This window comes from Clarias gariepinus, chromosome 13 (assembly GCF_024256425.1).
Source record: "Clarias gariepinus isolate MV-2021 ecotype Netherlands chromosome 13, CGAR_prim_01v2, whole genome shotgun sequence".
Taxonomy (NCBI): domain Eukaryota; kingdom Metazoa; phylum Chordata; class Actinopteri; order Siluriformes; family Clariidae; genus Clarias; species Clarias gariepinus.
This window is the reverse complement of record NC_071112.1, coordinates 225001-250592: the sequence shown is the minus strand read 5'-3', so window position 1 is coordinate 250592 and position 25592 is coordinate 225001. Positions and strand designations below refer to the sequence as shown.

Sequence of the window (25592 nt, the reverse complement as noted above, 5' to 3'; positions counted from 1 at the left end):
CAGACAACATACACTGTGTGTGTGTGTGTGTGTGTGTGTGTGTGTGTGTGTGTGTGTCTGTGTGTGTGTATTAATGTGGGTTTAGTCAGACAGCTGCTCTCTCCTCAGTACTGTGGACCGTACAGACCTACTCTCACCACGCTAACGTTAGTGTCATTAACCACAGGACAACACCTGGGACACGCCCACTCATACACAGAGTTACACCTCACAGTGCTGTTACTGTCTGTTATCAGCACTCATGCGAAGGCTTCCATCCAATCAGATTACTCGGTCAGAACTTATAATCTGCGATAAGTGATTTTCTACAACAAAGAGTAAAGACCGTACATCAATCAGTGTGTGTACTCTACATATGAAGAGATCAGGACACACACCTCATGGTTAAAGGTCTCAGTGCTGTTACTGTCTATTAACAGCAGTTATGTGATGACTCTCGTCCAATCAGATTGTTGGGGTGGAACTAACTGTTGTATAATGTTTATAGGGTAATCTCCTCACTGATGTAATGTAACAAACCCACGTCCACTTGGAACGTGATACACAGATAAACACAAAGTCTCTCCTCGAAAAAACTAATCAGTCCTTTAGAATTCCTAGAGTTTTATTCAACAATATCTGAGACTGAAGAGTTTATAGACATCAATAGACAACCTGTATTGGTGTATGTTAAGGAATTGTTTTATTTGGAAGTAATTAATGTTTGTAATTTCTTAGTACGGGTCATTATACAGTACACACACATTACGCCTGATAATCACCTTAATGCTGCAGACTGTATATGATATGAACAGACAGGATTAAAAGACGCTGAAATCCTTTAATGATTAGTACAATGAGTATTACTATATACTTATGTTATAAATTTATGAGTAAAGTGATAAATCGATAACTCTATACACCAAGTGGCCAGTTAATTAGCTATAATCTAGTAATGAATAAACATTTGTGTATATATGTGGTATTTTGCTCCTGATTCCTCTGGATTTAACAGTAAGACAGTCAGAACTGTAACTGTGCAGCCGTCATGGAATCTTTAGTCACCGAGAAGCAGAACTGTCCGTCTTCCTGTGGCCTGATTGGACATACGTACACACCTCTAGTATTAACCACACACACACACACACACACACACACACACACACACACACAAATGACACTGACACTAATGGTGAGGTGTGCAGGGATGGAAGGATAGGAAGGAGAGGGTTGGGAAGGAGAGATGATTGCATATGGTGGGGGATCGGAAGTGCCGAGAGCAAGAGGGCTTCCTCTCTCTATCTCTCTTTCTCTTCCTCCTCCATCCATCTCCTGTCACTCCGCAGAGAGGAGAGGGGGAATGAGAGAAGCAGCTGGCCTGCGGCAAAACCCATCTCCTCCTGTCACAGGCTGAGAGACAGCATGGTGCTCCTCTCCGCTTCTGACGGCTGTGCCTTCACTTCGCCTTCACTTCACTTCCTCTTATTATTTCACATTGGAATATAACTGCCTCAAATGGGGCCGTTTGTCAAACATAAAGCTGTGGAGGAAGCCAGGACCGAGCAGAATGATCATACGATTCCATAGCTGCTCTAAATACGTACTGTATAATATTATTAATGGGGATTGAGTGTGTTGTATACAGTGGATATAAAATCCAAATGAATTCAACAAAATTCAAGTAACAAAGAAATTGGAACATTTTAGGAGGAAAATCCTAAATGTACAGATGTGCATACTCTTTTATAGTGGAGCAAATGATTTTCCTCCAAATAACCAATCACAGTCATTCTAATGTAGAACAGTATTAATCATACATGTATCATCACTGAAGTGATTTTAATTAACCCCAAATCACAATATCAGCTGATTCCCATGACTTCTTCTTGGTTTCTTTCCGTATACCGTCTCTACAGCGTCTCGCCGTTGAACGGTATTGATCAGAACAGCTGTACAAAAGAATTTCCAAAACATCAGATACCTTCTTACTGTAGAACACCATCATCAGGAGGTGGAGAAAACCAGAGCGACATTACCGACATCAGGACAATCATCTGAAGCTGACAAAAAACAAAACTACATCTTGATAGAAATGTGTCGACAAGGTAGAACTTTTTAGACATAATTTTAAAACAAGACAAAAGTTTGGACACAAGTTTAGATTCATTTTCTACATTTTAGAACAATCCTGGAGATTTTATTAACTATTAAATAACTCACATGGCATCAGGTTGTTTCTACAGGAACAGTATCGTGTTGAGTGTGTTTGTAAAACCCATCAAGCTCCATGATGAAACTGTCTCTCATGAAGATCTTCCCAGGAAAACAAGACCAAAACTGAGCTCTGCTGCACCCATGGTACCCATGGTAAAGCGTAGTGGTGACGGCATTGTACTACGGGGCTGCTTTTCTTCATCTGAGACTGAAACTCTAGTCAGCAGAAAGCGACTCATGGATCGCCCCAAATACCTGGTCCGGTCTGGTCCAGTCTGGTCTGGTCTCGTCTGGTCTGGTCCAGTACGGTCTAGTACGAGGCGTTACGCAACTGAAGATGAAGAAAATAATTCCTTTCAGCATTATAACGATTAAAAGCACAAATTAAAGTTAGCAAAGGAATGGCTTTGAAAGAGAAGATCAAAGTTTTGAATGTTCCAGTCAGAGTCTAGTGTAGATCTAAATCCAGTTGAAATCGTGGAATAAATTGGAGAAGGCTGTAAACAGGAGATCCGCTTACACGTTCATAAATCTGAAGCAGGAAAGAGTAAAGTCCAAAAAGACTGAGTGCTGTTTTGCAAGCAGCAGCTGCTGAATCTAGTTTTTTAAGTATTAGATAAGGAGTGTACATCCAGGTTGCCTGTTTTAAAAAAGAAAAAAAACTATTATAAAAATCTATATATTTTATATATTTTGTGTTTGATATTTACTCTTACATTTAAGAATATAGATATACATACGGTGGCCCTGAAGTGCAAAACAAATTAACAAAACTAAAACAAAATAACAAATTCAAAACCAAATTAACAAAACTAAAACAAAATAACTAATATCTGACTGGCCGAGAAGTGCATTACAAATTAACAAAACGGAAAACAAATTAACGAAAACAAAACCAAATTAACAAATCCGAAAACAAAATAACAAAACCAACAACAAAACTCCCCCCCTCTAAAAAAAATAGTTTGGATTTTGTTATTTGGTTTTTAATTTTTTTTACCGTTTTGTTAATTTGTATTGCACTTTTTGGCCAGTCAGATATTAGTTATTTTGTTTTCTGTTTTGTTAATTTGGTTTTGAATTTGTTATTTTGTTTTGGGTTTTGTTATTTTGTTTTCTGTTTTGTTAATTTGTTTTGCACTTCAGGGCCACCGTATATACATGATATATAAGTCAGTTCACAATTACATGGTAGCATGACATGTCACTTAAACTTGATTGAACAGGCCAGTTGTTGTTATTTATAACTACAGTACACACCAGAGCGTTCCTGAATCCTGAAGTACGCTGTAGTTCTGATTGTAATTTAACTCTCAGGTTTACATTCATGCACTAATTATCATTTCTATAATAACCGCTTATTCCCAGAGATGTATACAATTAATGCTCTGTATAACTGAAAAAGATTTTATTTAACAAAGAAATCTGTATCCTCCCTGTGTTGGTGAAGCATTCTGTTAGCAGAGGTTTATTTATCATTTATGGAAGGAATCCAGGGTGTCAGCACTTTGTAACAGTCAGTAAGTCTCTTGACACAGGAGAGTACTCAGGACAGAGGACTTTGCACCTTTCGGCACTTTTTCTCAGTAACATGACAAGCTGCGTTATTTGCATCATTAACGTTGAGAGAGAGAGAGAGAGAGAGAGAGAAAAGAAAGGCCGGTGAGGGAACAACAATTTATCGCTCTTATAATGTACAGTAAGTGATAACGGAGACTAACCTGCCTCATGGACTCTATAACCATAAATGCAACAGTAAACAACTGAACAGCACAATGTGTAGTTTATCAGCAAATTAAAAGTTGCCATTTGGTTTAAAGCATCCTAACATGGGATCATTTGGACCATAGGTTTAGACCATTGTTGGGGCGAACTTTAACCTTAATCTTAGCACCCCTGAGGACAAAGATAACGCATCATCACTTTCACTCTACCATTACAGTTCAGTCTGCTTACAGACGTGACACACATTAACAGGTTCAGCTACTGGTTTATTCTCAAGTATTCTGATGTTGTGACATTACGTCCTGATAAAGTACGTGGCAGCACAGCGACATGACTTTAGTCTGCATGGCAGTGGGAAGGAATAAAGAAGAAGAAGAAGAAGTAATTATAGAGTGGTTTAGTTACAGTATTTGTGAGTTTTACATACAGATTACATACGGGTTAAAAGCACAGATCAATTTAAACATGAGCAAGTGATAGCTGACATGGACAAGGTGAACTTCTCGCTCACGCACCGTTGGGGGCGGCGTAACACACTCGGAGGACAGCGCTACCCGCTCCTTCCGCGTGCGCGAGCTCACAGACGCCCCTGATTGGCTGTAGAGCTGTGATTAATGTGGAAGCATGAAGTACCGCTCATCCCTCCCCTCTGAGGGAGCTCGGCCAATCAGCTCTCTCTAGACCTCCGACTGCGAGAGGTTACAGGAATCAAACCAGTGATCTCCAGATGATAGGGCGAGCACTTTACCACTGCGCCACTGAGTCCCTGTGCTGGTGAAACTTAACCTTTAGTTGCACATGTTTTTGTCTTTACACATGCATTTTAATATAAGCCTTAAGCCTAACATCTCATTATCATTTCCAAATCCTGGACATTACTGGAGATCACTAAATAAAAATCTTGGCTTTATGCTTTATTTACAACAGATCAGTGAATTAAACAAGTGCAATAAACCCTGACTCGGTTTGGTGTTGAGCAAACATTGTCACAGTGGTAAGTAACTTTAGCATTCGATTAGATTTAAACTAAAGTTAGCGAACTTTGGTACTAAATCCCAGCTGTGTAGCCTTACTTTAACGATAGATACCAAATGATACTGTTACATGATTAACTGAAATGAAATCCAAACCCGAGAGAGACCATTTGGTGCAGAGTTTGACGCACACTCTAGACAAGCGGACACCTTTATTGACTTCAGTTCTGAGCCCGTGTGACGAGCAGCACGTACCGAGACTCAGTATGTAGGGAATATGTTAGTCTCACATGGTTATAATTATAGCAAGTGGTTTCACCTTCTGTGAATATTTCTCTTATTGAAATAAAATCATGATTTGAAATAAAGTTAGCACAAAAGTAAAATCACCAGCATTAGAAAGTTTAATATAATATTAGACAATAAATGCACATTATGTATATAATATAATGTACACATACAATATAAAGACAATATCTGCATTAAATATTTCGTTTTTTCTACGCGCTCCTGCACTGTTAGTCGCTCTGTCTATATTTGTCTGGACAAAACAGAAGCAGAAAAGTGTGATGGTGAGAAATGACCTCCTTCTCCCAGTGTCTTGTTCTCTTCAGGTCAGTTCCCATGGTGATGCGGGTCGGGGTCAGCTCAGGCCAGGTGGACTGAGGGAGGAAAGAATATTCTAGGCAGACTCACTATCTCCAGTCCCGACCCACTGCTAATGATATCAGATGCAACTCTTTGAGAATGTTGTACACGTACAGTACAGAAAAACTCAACAAACTGAAGCTTAATAAATATAGATACTAGGAGGTTTTTTTCTCATTTATCCATTGATCTTTCTGTGTCTCTTGGTATATATATATATAATTTTTATATCTGTGTTTCCGTGTCATATGCGTTTTTTCTCTGGAAGGCAGGAATTAACGGAAAACATATGGACCAGAAGAGCCGGGGGAAACTGTAGTGGTTTGGTGAGATGGAATTAGAGAGAGAGAGAGAGAGAGAGAGAGAGAGACAGAATGCTGTAGAGGGCACAGTGGGGAAGAGACAGAGAGAGATCGCAGCAGGAAGTTTGATGAGAGAGAGAGAGAGAGAGACAGAGAGAGAGAGACAGAGAGAGAGAGACAGAGAGAGAGAGAGAGACAGAGAGAGACAGAGAGAGAGAGAGAGACAGAGAGAGACAGAGAGAGAGAGACAGAGAGAGAGACAGAGAGAGAGAGACAGAGAGAGACAGAGAGAGAGAGAGAGACAGAGAGAGAGAGAGAGACAGAGAGAGACAGAGAGAGACAGAGAGAGAGACAGAGAGAGAGACAGAGACAGAGAGAGAGAGAGACAGAGAGACAGAATGCTGTAGAGGGCACAGTGGGGAAGAGACAGAGAGAGAGAGACAGAGAGAGAGAGACAGAGAGAGAGACAGAAGTGAACTGACTGCGTATCTGTTTCACTTGTTATTCGAGACATTATTCACAATAAGTCCGTATCTGATCTCAAAGTGCTGACAGATCTAAATTCTAAATTTTATCACATTACATTTTCGCTCATATAAACTGTGCGCGTCACTACAGCCAGGCTGGGATGTTCTTCCCGTGTTTATGTTGCACTCCTTCACCCCACGCAGGCTGTTAACAGCATTAAGCTCCTCATACGTACGCCGGCTTTCAAACATCTTCCCTTACAGATTTCATTCCCAAATTAAGCTGCTCTTGCATTTGCTTTTTAATACAGAGTGCTGATGTAAAAGGCATTAAAGAAACGTGTGCAGTCTGATGGAGCTTCACCCCACAGACGTGTATAGAGACTCAGTAATCCAGGCTCTTTAAACATCAATCATGTTCCCGTGATGAGAAATTACATTAACATTAAAACGTCCAGAAGATGAAAAAAAGGCAATTATTTATTAAATATAAAACAACAGTCCTTTATAAAGTGGTATCCAGTAATTCCACCGAGAATGCTTTTTTATTTTATAGCTTATTTAACTTTTTTGTGCTTCACTACACTTCTAAAACATTTCTCTTCAGCTTTATCTCCTTCCCACTAATCATCTCACTGTTTCACCATCAGTCATCTCAAGCATTTCATCTACACATTATGTGGTTTTTTTTTCACACCAATATTTTGCACACTCAAACTTTTTGTAAGCTATGAAAAATTATAACTGGAACAATATTATGACCTTCAGTTCAGTATAATATACAAAGATATTTAAAAATTGTTTATTATATAAAAAGTTGGTGTGATGCAGCTCATATTCGACGTGTATTTCACAGTGTTAGTGTTTAAAGTCATGATGCAGACCGACATCTTAAACATTACATTCACTATAAATATGGATCATTAATGGAAAAGGCTGGAAAGATTATAAATGTACATTTTAAATATATCGAGTGTAAATAATAACCAAGGATTATTTAAAGGTGTTTTACCATAAAATAAATCTACATGTACAGTTCAGTGGAGAAACAGGAAGTGGGAAGTCGGAGGATCTTGTGGTTTTGTGAAGAGAGGAGAAAGAAAACAGAGGAAATAGAGTTACCATCTTTCCATCATCTCTCTCTCTCTCCCCTCTCTCGCTCTCTCTCTCTTTCTTCCTCTCCCTCTCTCCGTCTCCCTCTCCCCCCTCTCTCTCCCCCCCTCTCCCCCCTCTCTCTCCCCCCCTCTCTCTCCCTCTCTCTCTCTCCCTCTCTTCCTCTTTCTTCCCCTCTCTCTCTCTCTCTCTCTCTCTCTCTCGTGCTCCTCTCCTGACTCTCTCAAAGCCTTTTTTTGCATTTTGCTCTATCACTATCATCTTTTTTCTCATCGCCTCTTTTCCAACACGCTTTCATCTCCACTTTTTTCTTTTTCTCTATTTTCAGTTTTTCTTCTCACACTCCCCTCACCTGAATCTCTTATCTCTCCTGTGTTTCTCTTCCTCTCCTCTCCTTCTATTCCTTCTCTCAGTTCTCTATAGAGGGAAAGACATGAACACTTCAGGTTTACAGGTTTAAAATCTCTTTAGACATAAATAACTGTAGGTAGCGTCACTGCGTCACATCCTAACCCCACATCATGAACCATGATCAGATCTTATAACTGTACAAACTCTACAAATGCTTCGGCCTCAAATCCCTGAGTATTTATTCCAAATTCACTGTAAATCCCTGAAGCCTTCGTCACTGCAGAGCAACTATAAAACTATTACATGGTCATGTGTTTTCAACGAGAAACAAATCTATCATTCGGATTAGTGATGCAACGATTTATCGTCCGTCCCGGGAGAGTTTCCTCCTGTAGACTGGCACTGACGTATCAGCAAATAAGGCCACATTCACTGATGCCAGCGAGGTCGATGTTTATTTGTTGTGTCGCATCAATAATCAGCCGCATGTTTGGTCGACGATAAGCAGTTTGGATAAACGTGTTTCACTGACATTTTTAAAAGAGGAGGTACTACAGTACGTGAAAGAATTCTATCCTTCGTTTTTATATAAATATAAAAAAAGCTTTTATATTTATGTTTAACTGGTTTTAATTAATGTTTCACAAATGAGTTTTTGTTGGACTAAATGTCAGTACCGAATTCTTATTGAGTGTGTAGCTGTATAAGAGGCTAAAAAGGCTTTTGAAGCTGTTTATGTCCATAAAAAGAATCTACCATGTAAAAGAAGATTATATTAAAGAGAGTTGTATAAATGTGTAAGATTGAATTTGTGTTCATTCAAAGATAGTGTGACTGAGGGATAAAAGGGACCAAATGAGGATAGATAGATAGATAGATAGATCGATAGATAGATAGATCGATAGATAGATAGATAGATAGATAGATAGATCGATAGATAGATAGATAGATAGATAGATAGATAGATAGATAGATAGATAGATAGATCTAGAACTAACCCCAGATTTACTCCTGAATCAAACCCTAACCTTTAACCCTCAGGGACCCAAAAGGAAACAGTTTGTCCCTTTCATTTTATTTATTAGTTTTTAATAAATCTGCGGTGTTCCTCAGGGCTCCAGCGGAATATTCAAACAAATTCAGAGTTTTCAGTTTCTACCTTTTTGGGACAAAATCGTAAACATGTGAAAACACACAAACACACAAACACACACACTGATTTCACTAAACTGCCATCTACTGTAACTCTGTGACAAATTGCTGCTGTCTGTGGTGGTTCAATGTAAATTCAGATTTATTAAAGGGATAATTAAAAATATACACAATATTACAGTAACACTAAACAATCTGCCCTTCTGCTCACGTCTGTGCGCTCGTACACGTCACGCTCTCCTTAAAAGTGGGAAAATCTACGTATTTTTAATCATTAATGTGGAAAAACCTACTTCATTCCACCTGAGCCTTTCAAAGCCGATTGCTAAAAGCTTCCTCAGGTCGCTCTGATGGAGAACAATCGACAGGTTCGTCTTCACTTCCTCTCCGTCACGTTTCTGTGACATCATTGAGTGACTGCTGCAGTTTAACAGCCAACGAGCTTTTGAATTCAGATTGTCTGTGTGGAGCACTGCTGTGTGTGTGTGTGTGTGTGTGTGTGTGTGTGTGTGTGTGTGTGTGTGTGTGTGTGTGTGTGTCTGTGTGTGTGTGTCTGTGTGTGTGTGTGTGTGTGTGTGTGTCTGTGTGTGTGTGTGTGTGTGTGTGTGTGTGTGTGGTAGAAGCACCTGTAATTGCCTGAACATGTGCAGATGCTCAGATCAGTTAAACTCCTGTACTTAAGTAAATATTTCATGTCTCTGTCCTTCAGTTTTAATCGTGGACACATTTTTCGTTTATTCCACGAAATCCTTCTACAAATATCTGTACTCTCTACATCACTACATTTCTTCATGGTGTTTCATTACATAACTGATTGGTGAGTAATATTTGAAGTGGTTACAGCACCACCTGCTGGTTATTATACATAATTGCATGATTTATTTAGTAAATTTGAAGGTGAGTTCTGTTGTACTTCTGCTCAAAGACAAATGTAAATGAAGGACTTCTACTTTTTTATTTATTGTATTTTTACTTTTAATTGAGTACAGGTTTGGTTTACTTTGCCACATTACACTCTGCTGTACGATGCACCTGAAATAGTTTACAGGCCAAAGTAGAGATTTACTAGCAAACTGCCGAGGCAATTCTCATCTGTCTCATCTAACCTGTTAGCGTTTGATCACACCAAATTGTCTTTTTATTATTATTATTATTATTATTTCATTTAAGGTCCAAATATGAACCCCTTTTCATTTGCTTCTCTTTTTATTTGCTTATTTTTCCGACCTGTAGATAAGTTGAATGCTAATATTTGGTTTTGCTACGGGCCTTCAGCCTGACGGTGGCGCTATAGAGTAATACTCTACATTTGAGCCAATATCTCGAGACCCCGGAGGCCTTGAGACGAAATTCCTTCTGGTCCGTCTAATTTCTTTACTTTGAACCAAATTTTAGTTTTGTTCATTAAGCTCCACCGTCTTCAGCTTGTTTCGCTAATTAGCATTTTACCCGCGTGAACCAGGATCTTTGGCCAATCTGTCAAATAACCTAAACTAGGATTAGCAAGGCTCATGTTCAAGGTTTTAAAGTGTCGTGTTTAATTAGTAGAATCTTGGTTTCTTAAATCATATTATTTAGTAACTGCACTAATTATTAAAACCTCAGTGAACAGGACAAGTAGGACGTCTAACACTGGGGGAAGATATTTAAATGTGGATGTAAAGTGGATGTTAAAGAGTCGTGGGAGTTTATTTCTTTTTCTGTTATATGAAGATATTAGTTTAGTTTCACTTTTACTGAATCTACATAGAAAAATATATTTAGTTTCTTGACACTGTGCTTTTTGTGAGTACGGTGTGTTTCATTGAGCCTGTGTGTGTGTGTGTGTGTGTGTGTGTGTGTGTGTGTGTGTGTGTGTGTGTGTGCGTGTGTGTGTGTGACATTTAAGAACTTCCTTTGTCCCTTCTAAAGACACTTGGCAGATGGTATAGCATGCCAGGGCCGCCATGCCAGCAGCACACCCTGATAACTACTGAGAGATGAACAGAAGTCACACACACACACACACACACACACACACACACACACACACATTTCTCTCTCATTTCTATTTCAAGATCTGCCGATTTTAATAAATCTGCTTCATTTAAAACTATTTCACCTTCACACACAGACTGGAACTAATCTAATGTGTGAATGTTGTGTACAGTTGTCTTCATTTTCAGTCTTTTCCTCTTTTTTTTATTTTTTTTTTTACAGTCAGATGATCTAGATCCCTTCCAGGACATTTTAGAGGACACTGCGTATGCCACTGATGTCGCCATCCCGAGTCCCAAGCCAAAATTCGCCCCTTGCAAGGAGAACAAAAAGGACCTGATAACGTAAGCTAAAGAGGAAGTGATGTCGCCGGTCGCTCTCGCGCTTCACCCTCTTCTCCCTCTTCTCCCTCTTCACCCTCTTCACCCTCTTCACCCTCTTCTCCCTCTTCTCCTCTCGAATGATTTCTCCTTCTCTGTTCTGTTGTGTTGTGTTGCTTCAGCACAGCATCATGCCACATGAATGCGACAGCGTCCTTTCAGCTGCAGTGCTTCAGTTTAGCATATCTCTGGCTTTTATGCTTTGATTTTCTGATGCTTTATCGTAATTAAACCTCATCCTCATTCTACCTGATCATGTTGCAGCTCTTCTTTAGGAGACAGTGAAGCTAAACTGGAAACAATGAACTTTGATCGATGGCAAAACTAAACGAGATTCAAAGCAACACTTTATCTCTCTGATAGCGCGAGTGCGGCGTAACACACTCATAAGCCTTACAACCTCATTCAGAAATGACCTTGAATGTTAAAGGTCATGCTAATAGCTACAGTTGTAATGCTTACGGTGGTGTCGTGTGCAAATTTGACCAAAATGAAGTGTTTTTGCTGCACACCAATCTTGTTTCCCTTTTTGTTTAGTTTGTTTGTTCTGGACTTTTGAGATTTGATTCTATCTACTTTTTTCTGGAGACAGATGCCAAACTCCAGGGTGTGATGGAAGTGGTCACGTAACCGGTAATTACGCCTCGCATAGAAGGTGTGATTTCATTTATTTCATGGTGGATTCGTCCTATGAATTTATTGTTTTCAGCTTACCTCGACTGTGCTGTCTAACAGTACCTAGCACAGTACACACACACACGCACGCACACACACACACACACACACACATGCAAACACACACACACATTCACGTTAACCCTTTAAGTGTATGACTTTGGTCAAATTAAAATCCAAATAGCGCAAATGTTACCGAGAGAAATCGAATAATCGAATAATACAACCAGTGAAGTGAGTTCAGATCTGTTCAGAGGGTTAACGCTGTAGATCTGATTTCCCCGGCTGTTACATCATGGCTTTTCTGCATTGACAGTTTCAGTGAAGTGATTTTTGTTTGTTTGTTTGTTTGTTTGTTTGTTTGTTTGTTTCTTTCTTTGTTTGTTTGTTTGTCTGTGCTTGTGAGTTTATTTTATATCAGCTGCTTTTAGTAAGACGCATTTTTTGCCAAACTGACATTCAGCGTCTGATCTTTCAGTCTTTCAGGTTGTCCTCTAGCAGATAAAAGCATTCGGAGTATGATGGCGACCAATTCACAAGAACTTAAGTAAGTTTAGTTTCAGAAGAAACATCAGTCACAAAAGTGTAACATTTAGATTTAATATTTCATAATTTTAATTCCAACTTAAGAACTCATTATTCCACGATATTATGCTGTTACACTGATGTGAGATTTTATTATTTCACCATAAAATATTCTTATATGATTCATGTTTTACATGTATAAGGACATTACATAGGGTTATATTACAGTTATTACATTGTTTCTCATTATGTCGTGTTTCTTTAGAATTATTAGATTTAAATGTGGACCGTATATTTAAAACTCTGCAGTCCTTTACAAAACTTCCTTAATTAACATTAGCCTTTAGTATTAATAAAAGTAACACTTTCTGTACAGCCATGTCTGCACCAATCGGATAATGGAGTATTTTTTTATTGTTAACTGAATGTATTGTAAGTAGTTTTATTCCACATTACATCACTATTATCAGGTTTTAGGGATTGCAGGTAAGGCATAAGTGTGAAAGTTGGAAATTTTAAAAGTAAAAACATGAATGAACTTAACATAAAACTTTGAGTAGAATAAACCCAAATCCATGATACACACAAAAATTATGTTTCTGTGCACAAGGCGCCCTCCAGTTACTGCGGACGACTATTATCAAGGAAATTTATCCCGAGTTCATGTCATGCTGTTTATCTGTATCAACCCAGGTCCAGGTTTATAAAAAAAAAAAAAAAAGAGTAACTGAATTCTGAAGTTATTTTATTTTATTTCTAGTATGATTTCCTGGTCATGTTTCTGATGTGATTTATCAATTTTACATTATACTGTAGTGTGTTATAAACGCTACTTATTCTGTATTGTTTTATCAGTTTAAAAGCAACAAAAATAATATAACTTTTAAAGTCCTACATTTTAATAAAGACTTTTTATAATGCCCTATACTGCAGTATCACGTGGGGAATAATATTGTGTTTATTTGTTAATTGTTCATTATAAACTTCAGATATACTGTACAACCTTGGGTACTTTTTACATTTTCTCTACACTGGTTTGTACATGAAACCTCATATACTTAATAATCACATACTCATTTTAAACATTGACAAAATCTCTAAGTTAAAGTCTAAATAAGAACATACTACTGTTAAGTAACCAGATATTAATTCTAGAAATAATATGTTATTAAGTTGAAATTAGTAAAATAATAACACAAAATATAAACAGTTAGTTAAAATAAAGACAAAGAGTAAAATATCAAGTCAAAGAAGCCGGTATCTTTAAATAGCAAGATATTAAGTCTTAATAATAGGATCATAATAAAATATTAAAATAATATCTTTAATAATTAGTTACATTTCATTAATTGTGATTTCTACTTGAAACAATGACACATTTTTATTGCACCTTGTGCCACCGTGCTAAATAAAACTCTTGTCAGAAATGTTTTCTTAAAGATAAGCTTTGAAACTGTATGGCTCCGATCTAACCAAATGACAAATAAGGTTTAAAAGTCATTTTCCTTAGACATGGTGTGCTTTGGGTTGATTACAGTCTATGTATTAGAATTAGCAATTTACTTTAGCATCCAACAAGAATCTATCGATTAAAGTTATTGCACTGATGTGGATTAAGTGGATTAAGCTTTCTGTTTAAAATAAGAAACCATGGAGTATATAATAATCACCATCCTGAAAGGAGATCATAAATTAGTTATGTGTAAGTTCCAGGGTTTTTTTTTTACTTTTTTTTTTTTGCTCCTATTATTCTTCTGAACAGATAACCAGATGCAGAGATAAGCTGCATTAATTCTACATCCAATCCCCTATTTGTAATGAAGGGCAAGTGTTATTAAGTCTGTAATAATTAAAAACAACACCAATTACTCAGGGTTTTGTCTCCTTACAACACCGGACAGTAACAGCGGGTATTTCTGTCCCAGGTGCCCGACTCCGGGCTGCGATGGCTCGGGACATATCACTGGAAATTACGCCTCTCACAGAAGGTAGACTTGAGAGTTTTGGTTTTTTTTTTTTTGAGTTATACAATCTAAACTTTATAATAAACACAATGCAAGATATTTTCCCATTGCATAATACTCATCAATATGTCTTTTTCCAGTTTGTCAGGATGTCCTCGGGCTCGCAAGAGTGGCATAAAGATTACTCACAGCAAGGAGGACAAAGAGGACCAGGAACCCATAAGGTATGTCCTTCCAAACAGTCAAGCTTCAAGAGCAAGTTGAATTCTAACATTTTACATCAGTGGGTTTGCAGTCAATAAATTTCCAGCTGCACCAGCTTGAGTTTTCAAACATCCCGTTGGTTCAGAAAGAAAAGAAGATTAAGGACATGGAACAGAAGATGAATGTGAATGTCAGCAAGTGTAATATTTTGTGAAGAGCTTGCAATTCAGCAGGAACAATTTTGTCGAAGCCTGTCTTATTTTGGAGGTATGAGTACAGATGGAAAGGCGGTGATATTGAAACGCTGAGGCTCCTAGCTGAGAAGTTCTGAGTGAATCAGATTTCTTTTTCCCTTGGGCTTTTTCCCTTTTCAAGGTCGCCACACAAGATCATTTGATTTGCGAGTTATTGGGACAGGTTGTATGTGAGACGCTCTTCCTGTCAAAGCCCACCCATTTCCCCAGGTTTGGGACTGGCACTGACGATACCCTGAGTCTCCAGTGGCTAGATGTTATATATGGGCTTTGGGTTAAGGGCCTTGCTTAAGTGTCGCCCAACTTTCCAATCAGCAACCCAAAGCCTGAACCTCCTGGGCCATCCTGAGTGAATAAAATGTTTGCCTTAATTGCATTGGTTTCCTTAATTGTATCTGATGAATCAGGCTAGTTACAGTAAGAGACACATTGCTTGTTTTCTTATCAAAATATTTGTTCCAACAAAATTTGTTTTTACCCTCTGATGTGTACATACTCTAATTGTGTTGTATTTTTGTGAGATTTCCAAAGCACAATTTAAAGGATCCTAAGATTTTCAGCAGTGAAGCTGACACTGGAGACTCACATAAAGCCTTAGCCAGCTCCTGCTCACCAAATAACTTTTATTTATTTTTATTCACTAACAACTTTCTTGGTCATGGTCATGGCGTATTCAGAGCTTTTCCCCAGCTTACTTATTCACTCGTGTTCAGGCAATTTTATTTTCATTAATCCATTCACCAGCATTTCTTTATGAAGTGTGAGGAAACCAGAGACCAATGAAGAAATCCACACAGATGCAGGAGAACATTCAGGACTCCACCTAGACAATTCCAAATTACACTCTTGATTTAATTGGCAAATGTTAATTTAACAAATTATATCATGAGCAAATTTGAGGATCACACATTAAACATATTTTCATTCAGCCATGGACCAAAAGGTCAGCAGGTTTATCATCAAGGACCATCAGAAATATCAAAAGGATTGTGTGAAATCTCTTGAAATTGATTTCAAATCAAGGTCAGTCAACTCCGGAGAACATAACCCCAGAGGAAGTCTTCATAACAGGAACTGTTCTGGTGATTCCAGGTGTCCTGTTCCTGGTTGTGATGGACAGGGCCACGTGACGGGGAAGTACGCATCTCACCGCAGTGCATCAGGTTGCCCCCTGGCTGCCAAGCGGCAGAAGGACTGCTACATGAACGGCACACAGTTCACGTGGAAGGCTGGGAAGACAGATGGAATGTCCTGTCCAACTCCAGGTTGTGACGGCTCAGGCCATGTCAGTGGAAGCTTTTTAACCCATCGAAGGTAGGTTTTTGATTTATAAGAACATTTTTATCAAAAAAGAAAAAAAAAAACACTTATTTAATTCACGTATTGATCAGGGATCCAGTGCAGGTCATGTGATTATATTTGTGGACTTTTTCTCTCCCAGTCTGTCAGGTTGTCCACGTGCTTCATCTGCTATGAAGAAGGCCAGACTGTCAGGAGTGGAGATGCTCACAATAAAACGGCCAAACAATGGTAAAATCTGCTGCTTCATAACACCAGTGCAGTGTTGTCAATAACCATTTATGAGTATACATTTATACTATCAGTCAAAAGTTTGTGCACCCCTTATTCTAACCCCATGTTCTTACCTGATGTTTTTTTCTTTCTACACTGTAAAACAATACTGAAGGAGTTTATCAAGACGTGAAAAGATTAATAAACTTTTGGGAGAATTCTAGTGTCGTTCAAAAAAGTTGAGCAGATATAAATCTTAAACTAGTTGTTTTTAATTAAGGGAACACCTTTCTGTAATAAAGCTGTTGCCTTTCTTGTGCTTTAAATCAAAGTGGTTGCTTAAATATAGTGTGACGCTTTGGGCCGGATAACCGAGAGGAAAATAAGAGCTCAGAGCCGAGAATAACGTTCAGCACAAAACCTTTATCAGCCTCTTTCAGCGTCACAAAATGATAATACAAAACATAAAGTTAAAGTAAAGAAAGGGGTTAAAGAACAGAGCGTTTCGGGGGGGCGGGGTTTGGATTTGTTTGTCAAAACAAAACATACTTAAGTAAAAGTAAAATTACAGATTTTAAAAACTACTTTAAAAAGTAGAAGTACACAAAAAATTAAAGTAACGCGAGTGAATGTAATTCATTACTTTCCACCTCCAAAACACACAATAATCTCCTCTGAACAGTTGATATTGAGATGTTTATCTGCTCCTTCTGCTCTGTAAAGCTTCATAACGGCTCTAATCTGAGGTGCTGGTTGTTAATTGGTGATTTCTGAGGCTGGTGACTCTAAATGAACTTCTCCTCTGCAGCAGAGCTCAGTTTTGGTCTTGTTTTCCTGGGAAGGTCTTCATGAGAGACAGTTTCATCATGATGGGTTTTACAAACACACTCGACACAATACTGTTCCTGTAGGAACTGATCCAGAACAGCCGACCGTCATGTCCTTAAATAACAACTGACTGTTACTGATGTTATTTAATTTTCATAACGCCATGTGTCTTATTTTATAGTTTTGAAAAACAATAAAATAAAACCCATAATTGTTCTAGAGTGTACAAAAAAAATCATTAATCAAAAAGCATTGAGTTAGAAGGTGTGTCAATCACACATGTACAAGTGGAGAACGTCAGGTGATCGTAAAACAGTGAGCTATACACACACATGAAGAAATAGCAAAATTCTTATTGAGCGACTTATGCATGTTACACCGTGCTAGTAAAAGGTAGCAACAGTAAAAGGTAGCATTAAACTGAACTACAATGTTAATTCCGTAAAGAAAATAGAGATTAGAGCTCAATTAATACATTTGAGAAATAAATGCTTAATACGTGTAGAGACCATCTAATCATTTTGATTTATACACATTCACATTTCATACAATCTTCCATAATTCTTCTGATTGTGTAAAGCTGCTTTGTGACAATGACAGTTGTTAAACGTGCTCTATAAATAAAACTGAATGGAATTGAAAATTAATTGGCTTTCAAATTCTACACTGTCACTCCTCTTTGTTTAAAGTTTTTTTTTATTTAGTCTATATATTACTTTTATATATATATATATGTGTGTGTGTGTGTGTGTGTGTGTGTGTGTGTGTGTGTGTGTGTTGTGACATATTTGTTTGTTTGTCTATTTTAATTTTTGTAGGTTTACACAATGATGAAGACATTAAACAACTGGATGAAGAAATCAAAGATTTAAATGAATCCAATTCACAGGTGGAGGCAGATATGATCAAACTTAGAACACAGGTAAAAGGAGCAAATACAAATAAATCACAAGATAATCACAATCTACAAACTACAGAATTTACTGAATATTTTATATTTATCATTTTTATTTATTATCAGTTTTAAGATTTTAAGTTTTACAGTGTAATTTCATGGTTGTGTGTGTGGAACTTTGTTGTCTTATATTCTCAGATGTAAAGGTACTACATTTGTTTTGTATATATGCTACTATACTACTAGCTAATAATAATAATAATAATAATAATAATAATAATAATAATAATAATAATAATATGGTGCGTAACTGAACTTCAGGAACCACTTGCTTACTCTAACAGTAAACTAAACATATACCACATGTCATGCCTTAAGTAAAAATATATACAGTACACAAAAGGTACAGAAGAGCCGAAGCAGGATGTATTTTCTGTTTTGTTTTGTTTTGTTGCTGTTGTTGTTTTGGTTGTTTTTAACAGCTCTCCTGTACATCTATAACCAACACCTCAATAATTCTCCCTCCAGATTACAACCATGGAGTCTAATCTGAAGTCAATAGAGGAAGAAAACAAGGTGATTGAACAGCAAAATGAATCTCTCCTGCATGAGCTGGCCAACCTCAGCCAGTCACTGATTAACAGTTTAGCTAATATCCAGCTTCCTCATATGGTAAGGGCCACATCGAGAACGGATAGCGCGCAAGTTATGGAAAGCAAAGAGCATTGCGCTGCCGCTTGTTGATTTTGAGATCGTAGCTCTCTGTGGCTTCAGGCAACACTTGACTCTGCATGCGATGTTCCGATGCAACTGTTTAGAATGTACTGTACACTACCAATGTAACGCATTCAGAGATATGAATGTGTGTATCAGCGATATGAAAAGCAACAGGGGCCGATCAGCATGATGCATAGGATTATATAAATCAGGTCACCTGCCAGAAATGATATGAAATGGCTAAATGAAATAACAAACATTATAATCATTATTTTAATAGCAATATGCAGTATAGCAAGACATACGCTGGCAAGACATAATAGTTTGTCTAAATAATACCTTTAACAAAATTATATTTGTAAATGTATGGAAAAAGATTTTAAACACAAGTTTTATGGACATTTAACCTAAAATTTATTCATTAAACTACTTTCCCTCTATTATAAACACGCCTTCTCCTATATGAAGTAGATGAAATATACAGTAAATGACACAGTGGCCCCTGTTACTTTTAGTATCTTGCACAAGGCAAGGGTTCAATTCCCCTCAGTTCCAGTCCCACAGCTGGATAAAATTATGAGTCAAGAAAGGCATCTGGCATAAAATGTGTACCAGATCAGGTGATGCAGTGTGGTGAGCCCTAACGGGATGAGAGAAAAAAAAAGGAAGATCACAAGTAAAGTAGTGACATCATCTGACTAATTAAATGTCATATCTCTATTACACTTGCTAATCTCTGCCATTTGACAAAGATTCTGTCAGTGACACTCGTGTAGTGATCGTGTAGTCACATGATTAATTGCCCGGGCTACTTCACATGTCACATGCAGTGTTAAATTGCACATACTGTATGTTTACATTTTAGTTTATTGATTTAAAAGACATCTTCAAAAACAATTTTCTTTCATAGCATTCATTCTAATTTTTTTTCAGACCTTTACATAATTAAAAAAATAAATAATTGACAGCTAATACAGGTGTTTAATCCATTTCACAAACAGATATCATGGCAGTACAATAAACAATAAAAAATGTTTTTTCTGCTTACATTCTGTTTTGTAGATAATTATATGATCAGACAGTTTCATGTTTATGCTCTATTCTAATCCAAAATGCCAACCATAAGAACAATAAAAACTGTTTTTGTGGCCCTTTTAAATAATGACTAGTAGGAGTTGTGATGAGGTCTGGGTTTGTCAGAATAATTGAACTGGATCAGCTGTGATGTGCAGAATTAGGAAAAGCCCACTTGGATGGAAGATGTGCATGCTGGTTACAGTAGGCTAATAGATCTCTGCCTTCCTCTCTAGAAACCGCCGCTACACAAAGAGCCTCCGATTAGAAATAACAGCTGTTTACAGTTGCATCAGCGAGTAAGGAAATCATTTTCACATTCTATTCCTCTCCTACTCTTTTGTTTTTTCATACCTACTGTATTTGCATGACTTTTAAACAGAAAGATAGTTTTCATTGTGTGTTGCTCATTTGATTTGCACGCACTGTTGTGGTGAATGAACATGATTCAGTGGTTCACACACAGCTTCACAAAATTAATAAATAAACAAACTCAGATGCATTTGTACTTGTGATGTTCCAATTACAACTTCAAATACATGGATTTGCTATTTTGCTAGATTTTTGATGAGCAGCTCAGTGCATGCAGTAGCTACAGTATGGGCCCAATCTATTTATGAATGATCTGATAGATTGTGAATCGTTTGACAAATCATGAATCACTTAATCATTTATGAATTATTTGATGAATCATGAATAATTTAATGAAGGATAAATAATTTAATGAGTCTTGAGTCACTGAAGGATTCAGGATCATTTCACGCCATTGCTTAAGGATAACGTTGGTCTTTATACACATGATAAAGTATCTTTATTGTACTGTATATGGCATTTTGCACTTTTTCCTCATGCTTTATTCACTGACTGATTCTTTTGAAGTTTAAACATGTACCATTTGCAGCCCTGCATAATAATCCTCCTCTTTTCATTATTTAGCCTCTTTAAGTAAAAATATATATTTTTATGAGATAACAGTGGTTCTGAAATGGGTTTGTGACGCATAGCCAGTGATATTTATTATTAATAGGGTGTGAAACAGCCACTATTCTAATCGTGGCACATATTTCTTCTTCTTCTACTACTTTATTTTATTAGTAGAAGGAGGAGGAGGAGTTAATGTGCCTCAAACCAGTTAAACAATCCTAATATATAGAAATTATTTTAAAAAAATCAGTGGTTTCCCCACAATTTCTATTTTCCCGGTTGTTTGTTTTTCCTGATGGACCTAAATCGAGTCACCCATAGCTCACAAAATTTTGGTCCAATTGTCAAAAGAAACAGTGGAAACAGTTTGAGTTGAGGAAACAGTTTTGGAGCTTTTTTCTTTTCTTTTTTTTTTTTTTAAACGTTAACACATCTGCATTTCCCTTACTAAAGAAAGTGACGCCTACTTTAGCATTGTCCGAAACATCTGTCTAAAATCTACTGTTTTTAGTTTGCGATTATGTAGACACTTCATTTTAAACCGGCCGTACTAAACTTTCTAAACTGCTGCCATTTCATTCATTCGGCCTTATCACTATCTTGGTTTCTCTATAAAATCCAATCATCTGGCATAAATGTTCTGAAGTGTTGCACTTCCCAGTGTTTCCAGCAGAGGGACAAAAACATTCCATGTGTTCAGAATCCCTGCTGAGTCCGACACAGAGCACAGACCATGCTGGAGATTACTGTACCCGTCTGATCCATACAGTATATCAGCCGGTGCAATAGAAAGACATCTGACGTGTTCTTGTAAACTTTACTTTTCTTTTAGTGTCGAATGAACAGAATTAATCAGTCTGGCTTCTCATCCACACTTTTTTTGTGGATATTAAAAGTTAAATTTACTCCTAATGATATACATTTAGAGATGAGCACTTCAAAATGATCAATAATTAAATATACAATGTCCAAATGTTTCGAAATGAAAGCTCAGTAATTCCAGTAATTAGCCAGATGATTGTTTTACAGTTAAGGACGCTCCTCGCTGCTAAAGCGTTTGAGAACCTCTGCAGTACAATAAAATCCAGTAAAAGGAAGCAAACAACATACATCAGACTGGACGTGGACAAAATATGATTAAATTAGAATGAGGTGTTTGACGTAGATATCATTCTCTGACAATAAAAAAAAGAAATCCGTTATGTTCCTGTCATTGCTTTACCCTGAGAAAGACTTCATTCCCTTTATTTATATACAATTATATATTATTATATTAGTAATGAAAGGACCAGACAGATATCGTGTTGCCATGATATTGAGATGCAGTCATTTTTCTTAGTTTTGAACTGTGTGCATGTTCTCCATTTTTTTTTTTATAATTTCTTCTTAATAATAAACCCTGTAGACCAATGAGGCTCCTGAACACCACCGTTTTCTCTTCTCGCAGACGTTCACACCACATATTCTTCATTTCCACTAAACTGACACTTTCCATGTGATCAGATAAAGTCTGTGACAGTGTGTACGATGTCCTGAGATGTGTTTGCAGAACATCAGGTCTGCGTCCCTTCCTTACAGTTATGATGTTTCCTCCGTGTTCACAGGATCCAATAAGCGAACAGAACTTTGATGCGTACGTGACGACTCTGACAGACATGTACACGAATCAGGAGCAGTACCAGAGTCCAGAGAACAAAGCGCTACTGGAGAATATAAAACAAGCAGTACAAGGAATCCAAGTCTAGCCACTCAGCAAACCTCAGAGCGGGAGGACATGAGGGACGTTTATGAACTGGGAGAAATGGGATTGAAATTGCCTCATGGTTTGCTGCTGTAATTTAACAGACAGTGTTATATATTCACATATGTTCTTACGAAACAGTGTTATGCTTACAAGTCATGATTTTCTCCCTTTATTTTTGGTCTTGCTTTGAATAATATTTAATGGCAAAATAGTTTTTTGAAAACATTTCACATTTTGTACGTTTTCATATGAGCTCACATAGTGTGATGTAACATTTCTAGCTGCTCATGTATGCACATTTTAGTGTATATTTCTGAACAGTACGGCAAACAATATTGGATATACATTCTTTTTTAATGCTTGCTGATTAAAAAAAACATTACTTTTAAAAAGCTAAACCACTGGATCAGAATAATGGACATGCAAGGATACACCGAGTGTATCGCTTTTATACCAGTTTATTATACAGTAGAACAATATACCTATTTATCAAAAAATAAGGTTTTATTAGGTAAATTGATCTAGTAATTAATAAACTGGGAACTCAGCGTATACAAACTTTTTAAATCATTTTCTTCTCAGTGAAATTTTTCTTTTTTTTCTTCTTCTGTGTGAAAAAGGACAGACTGCATTTTATTTTCGAGCTTTGCTTGAGGAGTTTTATTATTGGCACCTGTACACGGTGGGTAGATGAAAACTAGATGAAAACAAACAGCGAAGGGAAATCAATGTGATGTATGAATGTCGCAGTTCTATTGTAAACATCATGACACGGAAACCTAATGGTGGAAATCCCAGATCTTAGCAATGAACATTATCTGATTTAGTGTTGCTAAAGAGCTTTGGTCATTAAATCTGCATTAGTGTAACGGTTCGCCCCAGCGTCAGTGTTAATTTAGCCTGGTCCGTGTATGTGTGTGAATATATATATATATATATATATATATATATATATATATATATATATATATATATATATAAGTAGCATGAGTCTCACATCATATCAGCAATATATACGATTTGACAACGTTTATGGCGATGAGCAGCAATCTGTGGGGGAAGGAAAATAACAGTTGGGCTTTATGCAATTTCCTGTTTGTAGACATTAGTGGGGAACAAATGAAACTTTTTACTGTATGTAAATGATTGATTTTTTTTATATAAATCTTGTTATACAAAATTTTTCAACAGGGGTAGAGTATACTTGGACATTAAATTTAGAGGCAAGCAGTAATTTGTGAGATCCATTTCCTTTATTTATGACTTTGCACGGGGACACCTTTGTTTCCATGTTCTGATGGTTTTACAGAAACTAAAGCAGTACTTGGGAAATGGAAAAAAAAGAAGGGTTTTGTAGAATAAATATATATAAATATAATTTATGAAAGCGGGACTAACAGGGTCATTGTCCCCACTTATGTGCCAGTAGACTATTTGCACTTGTCCGAAAGATATATAATTACTAAATACTGGTGGTGTGCAATCTCCGGGTGTCTCTTCGGCACACGATTGGAAGGCATTTTGTCAAGGATGTTCAATTGTATCAGAAGGAGACTGCAGGGAATCTGAATAAAAATGAGGACAATATCTTTACCAGTAATAGTATGACTTTTTGCTATTTCTTTCTCTCTGTTTTTTGTATCATCTATAATCATGACAAATCCCCAGCTGCACTTTATGTCTATCAATCATTGTACAAAACCATTTATCCAAAAAAAAGTAAAAGAAAAGAATAATAATAATAATAATAATACAAGGAGGAAAATTCCAGAATAAAGGGGAAGGAAGGAAGATTCAAGAGGAGAATTGCAGGATGTTGCAATCCGACTCTATGTCTAGTTTTTTTTCGTTTGTTTGTTTGTTTTCTCACATTTTGTTACGTAGCATCCATGTACTTTGCCTTTCGGGGAGTGAATGTGAAGTTGCTCGTCTTTCACCTGATCTCCACTGTTGTACAGCTCCGTCCACTTTTAGGACGCCATCCTCCATAACCACATACGCCTTTCATCACAGCGTTGTGTCTGCAGCTTTTTGCCAATATAGTAATGCTTTCAATAGAATAATAGCTAGTATCAGTTTTTTGAATAAATTATTGTTATCAGTACAATGGAAAAAGGATTTAAAGCACAAACACGCTGCTCATCTACTGTTGCTACATTGATATCAAATAAAAAAAATATATCTGTGACTATGTACCTTGGGACAAAAACAAAAAAGGTGTCACATATTAGAATGCTGAACTTTCATATGAATTATTGTGAATTCATCAGAGTTTATTTATTTTAAATTCCTTTTGATTTTAAGGTTGATTTGAGTACTCATCGATGAAGACAGGATTTTGTATAAACTATTGTGCTCTCTGTGGAACTGAAGTTTGATTTATTTTTGTACAACACAGCATGAATTTGTTGACATTTTAATTTTGCTATAAATGTGTAAGATCACAAGTTGCTGTGATTTTTTTGTTTGTTTCTTTCTTTGTTTCCTTGATTTCATTTTTAAATTGTGGAATTTGTACAACTTTTGTCATGCTGGATGTTGACACATCTTACTCTGAATAAAGAAAAATTGTGTTGCCACAGTACTGTATAACCAATATTATTAAAACGCATGAGATAATACAGTGGATTGTATACACTATAAATAGTTCACTCACTTAGAAAACCCTATAGTGTTTTTAAACACAGCTTTAGTGAATTGTAGATGTGATGATGGTGATGTGGATGTGATGTGACTGATGACAAACTCAGTCATTTTACTTGGTTATTGCATTTTTTGTGCTCTTATGGACTTTGGCCACCAGAGGGAGGAAGAACCTCAAATCTTATCACTGCCTCACAAGGCAAAAGATCTTGATTTCTGTGAAGACTTTAAACTGAACAAACAAAAATACAAATTGTAAATATATAATATTAGAGTCACAAATTCCAGCACAATTTCAACTTTAATATTTTACTACTGAAAGACAGACATCAGCCTCAGCCCTCTGCGAGT

The 25592-nt window shown here is 36.9% G+C and overlaps 1 protein-coding gene across 6 annotated transcripts in view; it reads left to right on the top strand.

Annotated features, from left to right (window-relative positions):
* Positions 1-23513, top strand: part of myt1lb (myelin transcription factor 1-like, b) — a 117137-nt gene extending 93624 nt beyond the window's left edge. For 4 of the 6 annotated variants that reach the window (XM_053510093.1, XM_053510095.1, XM_053510092.1 and 1 more), the window contains 11 exons: positions 11125-11246; positions 11875-11937; positions 12436-12504; positions 14408-14470; positions 14587-14670; positions 15997-16218; positions 16346-16434; positions 18063-18166; positions 18668-18811; positions 20167-20229; positions 22459-23513. In XM_053510093.1, coding sequence (XP_053366068.1) covers positions 11125-11246; positions 11875-11937; positions 12436-12504; positions 14408-14470; positions 14587-14670; positions 15997-16218; positions 16346-16434; positions 18063-18166; positions 18668-18811; positions 20167-20229; positions 22459-22599 — 1164 coding nt within the window. In that variant the 3' untranslated portion in view covers positions 22600-23513. The remainder of the gene's footprint in view (positions 1-11124; positions 11247-11874; positions 11938-12435; positions 12505-14407; positions 14471-14586; positions 14671-15996; positions 16219-16345; positions 16435-18062; positions 18167-18667; positions 18812-20166; positions 20230-22458) is intronic. The other 2 variants (XM_053510096.1, XM_053510094.1) reach the window with 2 other exon arrangements.
* Positions 23514-25592: the final 2079 nt, after the last annotated feature.